The sequence below is a fragment of the Xiphophorus hellerii genome, chromosome 22 (genome assembly GCF_003331165.1).
Source record: "Xiphophorus hellerii strain 12219 chromosome 22, Xiphophorus_hellerii-4.1, whole genome shotgun sequence".
Lineage (NCBI taxonomy): Eukaryota > Metazoa > Chordata > Actinopteri > Cyprinodontiformes > Poeciliidae > Xiphophorus > Xiphophorus hellerii.
The window spans coordinates 25,998,342-26,009,012 of NC_045693.1; the positions used below are offsets into that span (position 1 = coordinate 25,998,342).

General features: G+C 41.2%; 1 protein-coding gene across 4 annotated transcripts in view; it reads right to left on the reverse strand.

The window, feature by feature from the left end:
- Window positions 1-10,671, reverse strand: part of hspa12a (heat shock protein 12A) — a 32,307-nt gene extending 21,636 nt beyond the window's left edge. For 3 of the 4 annotated variants that reach the window (XM_032553933.1, XM_032553931.1, XM_032553932.1), the window contains exons 1-2: window positions 10,318-10,671; window positions 985-1,061 (exon numbers count right to left, since the gene is read on the reverse strand). In XM_032553933.1, coding sequence (XP_032409824.1) covers window positions 985-1,061; window positions 10,318-10,534 — 294 coding nt within the window. In that variant the 5' untranslated portion in view covers window positions 10,535-10,671. The remainder of the gene's footprint in view (window positions 1-984; window positions 1,062-10,317) is intronic. The other variant, XM_032553930.1, reaches the window with a different exon arrangement.

Consider the following 10,671-nt stretch of genomic DNA (forward strand, 5'->3'; position numbering starts at 1 on the left):
CACCAACTGCTACTTACTAAATGCTCCTCTAAGAAACATATTAGCACAAAGTTAACGTTATATTGTGCATTCACATTTAGTTTCCTCTGAGCCACAGAAGCCCGATCCTGAATGTAACCTACGATCAGGCAGATAAATGTGGCCTGACGTAGGTCTGCTTCAAGTCAGGTCCGGGGCTGTAAGTCACCCAACTGGAGCTCTCAGATTCTCAAACCAAAATCTACTCGCAGTTATACGGACAAAACATAAAAATAGAGAGAATTGCGCTTTCAAACTGTTGCCCCTTAACTGTGAAAAAAATCCTCATTTTATTTTGTCTTGAAAGTCTTGATTAATTCAAAAAGCAACTTCTTTTTCAAACATACTTTTTCTCCAAGTTGTTTGAAGCCAACTTTAAGAAATGCTGTTTTCTTAAAGTTCTGGTCCAGAACAATATTAGAATGAAGTCAGAGTCTACAGTAGCTGCTGTTCAGTTTTAGTTCGGTCCACAGCAGCAGTTCATGCAGCGGATCACAGCGTTCTAATTTAATTGTATAAAATACTCTGAGGCTGCTCTAAATTGGTTTAGATCTTCTTTAAGTGACATTTTTTTCTCTTCTACTTTTGTCAAGCTCGACTGCGGCGTTCCTCAAGGCTCAATTCTTGCTCCACATTTCTTTTCTATGCAGATGATTCGGATGATTCTCCGCAGTTTGTGCTAATCGCAGTCCTAACCTTATGTCTGCAACAGTCCCTCCGAAAATTACTTAAATTCAAAGCCCAAATTTAAATGTCGGCAAGCACAACATCATTTACCAGAATCTCAAACTCTGTCTTATTTTAACAGATTTGGCTTCTCTTGTCATTTCAACCAGAACCAGGCCAATCTGGCCGTTTTTTAAACCTCTTGATCAATGGCAATTAAAAACAATGTTAATAAAAGTGACTTGCCTTGCAGTGTTCTGCAATAACATATACAAAAACAAACAGATGAATAAAATTCACCTGGATATGCGAAGGCGATAGAGGGGTGATTCCTGGGTCGCCTCCACTCTTTGACAAAGAAGGATTCGCCATCTCATCTGCGGAAGCAAACAAAGCAGATTTATTCCATGGTTATATTGTACCTTCATCATTCCTTTCAAACCTAGTTCATTTATTAAAAAGTCATAACATAATGCTTTAAAATGATAAAGTGGTAATATGGCCTGCACTTGTACGGCGCCTGATCTTGTCTAGAGGACTCCAAAACGCTTTGCGCTACAGTCATTCACTCATTCATACACACATTCACACACGCTTATGATGGTGAGCTCCGTTGAAGATGTCCTGTACTCCGTCTCCGTCCCACTCTTTCCCCTGAAGTAGCTGATCCAGATGGCTGCTGTTGCATTCATTTTGCTGGACCTGGAGTTTCCATGGAGGTCCTCCAGAGGGTGCATCCTCTCCGTAAAACTATTTACAGTCTTGCTTCGGTCTTAGTTTTAACACCACATATCTGATTGAAACAGAATAGATTTTTGTATCTGGAAAGCTATACCAACATTTTGTGGCCACAGAGCTTTTTGACCCACGAAGATTGATTTGGAAGGGTAAGACCCTCCATCACCACACATGGAAAAGAAGAAAAGATTGTACACACACACACACACCCACACACACAGCGCAATTTGATTAAAAAAAAGAGGATGGGTAGACCTGCTTTTATTTTCAAAATGGATTGCATAATTATAAAGAGAAATGGGTTGTGAGAGTGTAATTTTTTATTTATTCATTTATTTTATTTTATTTTTTTTTTGCTGTGCTTATCAGTGCTTATCCACATTCCTTCTGCAAATGCTATCAAAGCTTTGAGTGCCAGTCGTGAGGTAGTTCATTCTCTGGTTAGAAGCAGACTCTAACCAGAACATGAGAATCTGCATTCAGGATTTAGACATATTTTTAATTAAATTGTTTTAATGTCAACATTGAACATGTTTTAAAATGTATATCTTAAACAAAATGCATACCATCTCTAGATACGTTTAGATGCACAGGGTTTCCCCCAGTGTATTATAAGCCTGGCGGGCCACCAGGCTTTACTTGTGCCCCCACCAGGCTAAGCATTGCTTATTTATTTAAGTCTTTTTAAAATGTTTGCATTTTGTTTAAGACTTTATAGTTGGTGTTCAGGTATTAATCTTCCAATCTTTCAATAACATAACTAGTAGGTGATATTTTCAAATTTCCTGTCAACTTTAAAAAATGTTTTACTCAAAAACACGGCGTGCCGCTGGATGAATGACTGTCGTAGGACCCAACCGCCAGGCTTAGCAAGTTTTCTGGGGGAAACCTTGTCTTATATTTATAATAAATCATTTCAGCAGTTACTTTTTAGCTCCGGGCTGCTTTCAGAAGCTGAAACTGGAATAATAATCAATAAGAAGAGGGGTGAGTGAATTTAAAAAGAAAATATTAAGCTGATACACAGTATGCGGCTGCTCGGCTCTTAACTGGATTGCGGAAGAGAGAACATGTTACCCCGATTTTATATTCTCTGCACTGGCTGCCGGTACATTTCAGAGTGCATTTTAAGATTCTTTTATTTGTATTTAAATCTTTAAATGGTCTTGCTCCCTCCTATCTCTCTGAGCTGCTACATATACACTGTCCTCCTCGAGCTCTTAGATCAGCGAGCCAAATGAACCTGGAGGTGCCGAGGACTTCCAGGAGGCAGAGAGGAGACAGGGCGTTTGCTGTTGCAGCTCCCAAACTTTGGAATTCTTTACCTATGTTGGTAAAACAGGCCCCCTCTTTAGCAATTTTTAAATCTGCTCTTAAGACTTACCTTTTTCGGTTGGCCTTTGATTCAGTTTGAGATGCTGCTTTTCTGTATTTATCTGGGTATGTTTATGTATTATATAGAGTGTTTTACGTCACTGCATTGTTGGTTTTTATGTGTTTTAATTTTGATTTTTATTTGTTTAATCTTGTGATTGTACAGCACTTTGGTCAGTGGTACTGTTTTAAAGTGCTATATAAATAAACTTGCCTTGCCTTGCCTTGCCTTGCCTATGTTAATGGTGACAGAAGATAGATATAGGTATTACAATGAGCGCACGTTTGCCTTTTTTTCTTAAACAAATCAAGAAAAAATCTTAAATTAAACATGACACCACATATTGTGATTATTGTCAAGATCTATTTTCCAGAAACTCAAATCTTTTTTAAACACAGCCAAGTTGATACAGCTTGGAGGGGGGGGGGGGGTAAAACTGTCTGCCATCAGTTTGATCTCTGAACTCTCAGGAGGGCATTTCAGAAACGCTTTGTCGGGCTTGTCCTACCGCCAGGCTGAAGGACTGTTGAGAGGAGCTTCTCGGGCAGCTGGTGCTGCCAGCGCAGACAAAACAAAAAACGACCAGAAGCGGGCGGCTCTCTTGTTACTAACCCCGAGGTCTGGAAAGCTCACAAGGTATAAAAAAGAATCATACTCTCCTAAAGCACTATGACAACATGCTCTCCACTTAAAACGCCGAAAATGCCTGTTGCACCTGTCTTTTAAAGACAGTGACATTTCAATTCAATTGAAGATTGTCTCCCCATTTGTGACCATCATTTTCATTAGTCTGTCTTAATAGCCTTTACTAAAAGTGTTCTTTGAACACACACAATAATAATACTCCCTCAAGGTATTGTAAGTGTCTCTTAGAATCGTCTCTCAACGGGACATCATGTTATCCATCCTATTTTTTGCCTCACTCACCCTTTTCTCTGGTCCACCCCTACAGTGAGGATGAGTGGTCTGAAGATCTGTAATACACTTTGCCAAGCAATTACTCCGCAGAATTACAGACCACCTGTGGCTACACTCTATCTAGCCACCATCCAGCTTGTCTCCCTGCAGCACAAGGGTTCATTCCCAAAACCTCATTTTAAACCAGGACTTTTTATTCTCACCAATAGACCCAGCAGTCAAATCACAATAAATGCAGCATCTTCATGAATATTTCATGAGCGCCATCACAAGACCACCCATGGTCCATAACTTACATCGATGTCACCTATTAAACACCATTCGTTACTTTTCGAATTTCTCGCCAACCCGTGAAAATATGTCCAAACTATTTTTTGGTTTGAAAATTGTGAGAGAGTACAATCTAGATCTGTTTAATTCGTAATTTAAAAACGCTTGCTCATTTAAAAAAAAAAAAAAGAAAAAGGCAATCCAGACAGTTGTAGTGAAGAATTTGTTTGGCAAATTTCAATCTGCAAATACGTGAAAAGGAGAAACTGTCCAGTGTTTTTCCTGACGTCGTTAAATTCCAGCGACACTGGATGTGCGGTCATATTGGAGGATCAGTATTTATTTTATAGAATGGTTCAAAGATGTTTAGATAAAAGATAAAGCACAAACAACATGTCCTGAGACTTTAGAAAAAAACGTAGAAGGAGAAGTGTTATGGAAAGACGCATTTATTCTGGGATCTAGACCCATAAGGAAGTTCTGTATATGCTGGTTGATGTGTGGACCCAGAACTTCTGTACTTGAACTAAAAACCACAGCTTAGAGGCCTGATGCAGTAGCTGCTCGTACCAAATTGTAGATTGCTTTCTACAATTTGGGATTCTGTTCCAAATGAAGGGGGGCCCTATGATTCCCAAGATACAGAAATTAGGGAATACATTTTTGACCTGGACCGTAAAATCTTAGAGGCTGTATAGCACGGAGTATCAGAGAATTTGACCATTTGTCAATTTGCTTAAGTGTTAAACTCTTGAGACAACTGATCGATATGATTTTTAACAAAACAATCATATAAACAGTTGAACAAAAACAATAAATCAATGATCTGATCAAATTAAACCATCCATCCATTATCTTTGCAGAGTGTTGAGGGGCACTGATGCTTATCTATGGCGGTCATTGGGCGAGAGGCGGGGTTCTCCCTGGACAGGCCGCTAGTCCATCGCAGCAAATTTAACCAATTCTTTTAGTTAACCTTTCATATTTGCTATACTAAAACACATGATTATGTAAATATTTTTGGTAAAATAATCAGTTTACAATGCTAAAAATAACTTATGCCTAATATTGATCAATTAATGTGGATAGAATTGTGGCTGATGTATATTTGACAACTAAACCCTAAATTCTGCCGTTTATGGATTGCAGTTTTCACTTTTGTCAACCAGTACTCTTTATGTAGTTTCACATTTCCGTGCTACGTTAGATGGTCACACAATGCCTTTCGGTGAAAATGATGTTACGTTTCTCAAATAGTCCCTTGGAGTGACGAATTTCAGAAAAAAGTGAAAAAACTGATAGAGAGAGTCTGTGGACGGCTGGTTCCTGAAGAGGTTACAATCTGAGGAAATGCCTCAAAGCTCTCTGCTGAACAATGTTTTTCCTTCCTGTCTGTCTATAATGGAAACATTTGATAACAGATCCAGTTTTAACCCTGCCTGGATGCTGCAACTGCTTCCTTAATTTGGACTAGAGCATCATAGACAACCATAGTAGGCCTGTCACAATAGTCAATAAATCAATTAATCACATGAGAAGTTAAAACAAACTCAATCATTTCCATTGGCATGATTTATTGTTTATCTCTTTTTTTTCTCTTTCTACCAAAAATTGGAAGATAAAAGTCTTCAGTCTGGTGTTTTGGTCTCAACTAAACCTATTTAGAAGGACAATTTTGTTTACGAAGACTTCAAACTTAATTTTATTTGTTGTTTATTTATTTTAGATTTTAAAAATGTCTCCCAGTTCCAGTGTTAAACGTTCATTACAGTTTAACGTTTACTGATCTTTAAGAATGAGCTCTTGCATTATTATTTTGCCATTACTGTCATATTTACTTAAAAATTGTCTCAAAACAACAATATTATCGTTTATCGCAATAACGTCTGGAAAAATTTAGCGTCCAGCAAAATGTGTTATTGTGACGGGCCGACAGCATACGGGTAAACACGTCACAGTATGTATATTTGAGAGTGATCTCTTTACGGCAGGTGACTGAAACAGACAGAGCAGTCAGGTCAATGCAGAAAAGAAGGCAGATTTTTATGTTCTGTCATTGAATCAAACTGATAAACATCTGATTAGTTTTAGTTTTGGTTTCAGGGCTGCACAGTGGCGCAGTTGGTAGCACTGTTGCCTTGCAGCAAGAAGGTCCTGGGTTCGATTCCCGGCTGGGGTCTTTCTGCAAGGAGTTTGCATGTTCTCCCTGTGCATGCATGAATTCTCTCCGGGTACTCCGGCTTCCTCCCACAGTCCAAAAACATGACTGTCAGGTTAATTGGTCTCTCTAAATTCTCCCTAGGTGTGTGTGCATGGTTGTTTGTCCTGTATGTCTCTGTGTTGCCCTGCGACAGACTGGTGACCTGTCCAGGGTGAACCCCGCCTCTCGCCCGGAACGTAGCTGGAGATAGACACCAGCACCTCCTGACCCCATTAGGGACAAAGGGTGAACAGAAAATGGATGGATGGATAGTTTTGGTTTCAAATACTAGCTGTTGTTTAATTAACTGCCACCCTCAAAATGAAAACATGTAAGTCAATGGGTCCATGAGGACAACAGTGTCCTTGTGACAGTTAAAGGGTTAAAACTGCATTTATAAATTAAGCCTACAACATTTGAAGGAAAAACAACAACAAAAATAATAATAACTATGATAAAATCAGATCTATGACCAAAATTCCAAGTATTTCTGCTGTGAAAAACCTAACCAGTTTGTACTTGATGGTACTGTTTTATGAAGAAAATCAAAAAACATGTTGGGCACTGTAGCTGCCACTGCAGCTGCATCCCTTTTTTAGCATTCAACTATTTTATCTTTACAAATCACAAACAATAATGACTATTGACGCAAGTCGTGCATTTGGTAAATTCATCATCCTTCAGAATTGGCATAAACAATTTATTTTAAAAAAAAACAAAAAAACGGATACATACAAGAACTGGAATAGCCAACAACGAATCAGCAGCATACAACGTTCAACGCTGTAATCAATAATTTATCTATAGTTAAAGCTCGAAGTAGTCTTTAAACGTCCAGTCATCTCATGGTAGTTTCAGGAATTTGTGCAAGACAAGGTCTGGTGTGCAGCGAATCATCAGGTTGCAGCGGGCATTCAGTGACTTGCATTACATAACAATGGGCTGTTGCCAAGCCACCAGAGAGACCAGCCTCACCAATTAAACTCTGTATACACGTTTCCCCCCTTTTTAGGCAAAAGGCCTCTGGTGTTGCCTCTTGTAGAAATTAACTGGAGCAAATAATATCTTCAATATTTGCAGATCAGAATCTCAAGCTCAGGAATGTCATAATTGTTAGAGAGTCTAATGATCTTGTGCATTATCAAAGAAAAACCTTAAATGAAAGCTCAATAAAGTTTAATGGAGGACTCGTGAATGCAATCTGTCAGGTCCCGCTTGGACAAAATGCTCGCGAAAGCCGAGTCGCTCCGTTTCTCTTTAATGTGGACAGTGCAACTTGACCAGTTACTTTAAGTTTTTTTGCTTTTGTTTTGTGTGTGTGACACAAACAAAAGCAAAACACATGCACAGACACGTGTGTGTGGGCGCGTGCGTGCGGGTGTGTGTGTGTTTGTGAGTATCTCGGACCCCCTCAGTCAGTACAGCATACAGGTCCTCTCACGGTTTTAGCATGTTCGCATTAGCACACACCTTTCACACACAGGCCACCTGGGGGATGCTCCTTCCGCTCCAGAATACGTCATGGCCCTACCTGCTGGGGCCTCCCAAGCTTCCTCTGCTTTGTTTTTATGAAACGAACACCGAGCTAGCACCACACCTTTCTGCAGGCAGCCTCCTCCATGAACAGCAAGGTTATCATTTCCATCCAGCAGTTAATAACAGTTAGTCAGTCTTATAATTATAGTAGCTACTTAATGAAGAGTTGTGCAAAAGTATATACTTCCTCACCCCGTCAGATAAATGTTCCTCAAAAGTATTTATGTCTCCTGCATGTACAAAAACTGGACGGTGGAAGCAGACGAATTGAAGAGAAATGTCAACATAGCCGTCCAATCATATTTCTGCATAAAACAGCAACGAACTTCTGAGCAATCTGACAACACTTTGCCCAGAGCTCTGTCCAAATAGTTCGACCCGGGCCTGGTGTCGAGTTCGGCAGACGGATGACTCTGAGAACAAAAGGACGCAATTTAAAGCCGGGTTCTGCTTGAGGTTTCTTCCTGTTAAAAGGCAAAACATTTCTTCCCACTTCCACCGCATGCTTATTTGGGAAAACTACTGCTGAAAAGTCAATGAATCATTGCAATAAGTTGGGCTTTCCATTGACACGTTAACCATATTTGACGGGAAACAACGGGAGAGATGGGTGGGATCCTCGGATACAGTCCTTGACTGGTGCAAGTGTTGCATATAGAACAGGGACTTGTTTGTGTTTATAGGTAACTTCACATCAATAGTCTGGTGGTGCTCCCACCTGGTTCCCCTCCTACGTAATATCTGCATTCTCCTGCTAGCTCATATTAGAACAAATGAGATCATTTGCCATAGCTATGTAGCCGATACACAGCTCTACATAGCAATGTCACCAGGTGACTATGGTTCTATTCAAGAATAGACCAAATCAATACACGGTTGTACCAAGACTAAACTGAAGTTATTATTTTTCGACCTAAAGAGGAACGATCAAGAGTCAGCTTCAGTTATTACAGCTAGTGACTAGTAATCAGGCCCCGAAATCTAGATGTGATGACGGACTCATATCTGAACATCAAGAGCCAAGAAGAGACAGTTACAAAGTCGGCCTTCGATCACCTGAAGAACATTGATAGGACTAATGTCCCAGCAAGATCTCCATCCGCGCGTTTACATTTAATCAAATGGATTACTGCGACAATGCCATCACAGGTCAATCAGACGGATGCAGCTGATCCAGAAAGCTGTGTTACGACCAATGTTGTAAATTTAATTATGCAAACATGACTGTGCATGTGTGCACTTTACTTGTGCCCCCACCAGGCTAAGCATTGCTTATTTATTTAAGTTTTAAAAATATATATTTGCATTTTTTCAGACTTTATAGTTGGTGTTCAAGTATTAATCTTCCAATCTTTCAATAACACATGATTATCAAGTGATAGTTTCAAAATTCCTGGCAACTCGAAAACATTTTTTAACTCAAAAACACGACGGGCCGCTGGACGAATGACTGCCCGAGCGCCCCGACCAGTTTTCAGGGGGAAACCTTGGTTCTCCGTTGCAGAGTGTTGCTGCAAACATCAGCGGAGAGTTGACCACAGCCGCATCGCGCTCACGTCCCGCCCGTCTTAGTGCCGAACAGACCCAGCAGTGGAGAAGCTCACTAATCGGGTAGAACCAAACTGTACATTAACCAGATAAGTGCGGGACTTGCCAGTTGAAAAACGCCCACAGCCACCGACGACAGCGGACATTACGGACCAGTGTACAGGAGGATGATTGGCAGCGTTAAGACCTTCCTCTTTGCTCTGATTGGTTGTTTTTGACCAGGAAGGCGGTACATTTTTTGCAGACCTAATTGTAGCACTGGGAGGAAGTGGAGGAGCTTGATTTGTCTTCCCACAGATTATTTGTTTCTTATGCTGCACTCTCATGACATGGTGACAGTTTAAGCAAATATGTAATAAAAAAAAATCTAATTTAAATACGCACGCTGGCCCTGAGGTCTGACCCGGTTGGATTTCTAAACTACCAAGAACAGCGTATTTAAATGTTTCAACCCAGAGGACATGATGCAGGACTTTTGCTGCACCGAGTCCCAACTCCAGTGGGACGGGGCCATGTGACCAGCCTCTGCACCGTTACACTGGGCCCGACAGGGATGTGTCTCGCTCTTCTGCTGAGAGTCACCGGCCTAACGCAGAGGACTCGCCATATCTCAACCAGAACATAAGTCACAGAGATGAGCTTCGACAAAAACGGGCATTTAAACTGCAAAAACACACAAGGCGAGGTCCTCCCTGCGCACACCCCTGGACAGCACCGGGCAGGACCGGGCAGGGCTCCGCACTAACATCCCGTTCCTGCAATGCGGCAGAAATTGTCGCAGGGTTTTGCTAAACTCACATCCCACATGTGACAACACAGTTGTTTTTTTTTTTTTTTTGGTTTTTTGGATCAACGCCACAACTAAGAGCAGATTTTTTTATTTTTTTTTTAATTTACACATAACCTTACGTTTAATGGAGGGCTCGTGAACGCGCACTTTACGGTCGTGCCAGCGACAGCCTGGCGCGTGCCATTACAACTAGAAAACGACCGTCGTAGTTCCAAATGGCTAAAGATGAACGATGTGCTGTGAAAACTGAGCACTCACCTGTTAGTATGTTTTCTGTTCCTGTGTCCTTTTCGGTCATGGTGTCGCGTAGTTCAGCCTCCTCCCCGAGCTCTTCCCTCCAGCAACACCGAGCTGTTTCCCCGATTTGCTGGACGCGCAGGAACTGAAGGACGAACGAGAAGCTCGCTGTTAAATCGCCGTTTGCTTCGGCCTCTCGACACTTTCTCGTTTTTAAGGGAAATGCATTCAAACACATGGGGGAAAGGCTGCTGGGTCTTAGGTAAACGTAAAGGAGGAGGGGGCTTCAGCAGACAGGATGTTGGAGCTCAGAGTCGCTGCTGCCGCTGTGCGCCCCGCCCATCCCTTTCACTCCTGTCCTGGTCAGGAATGCTG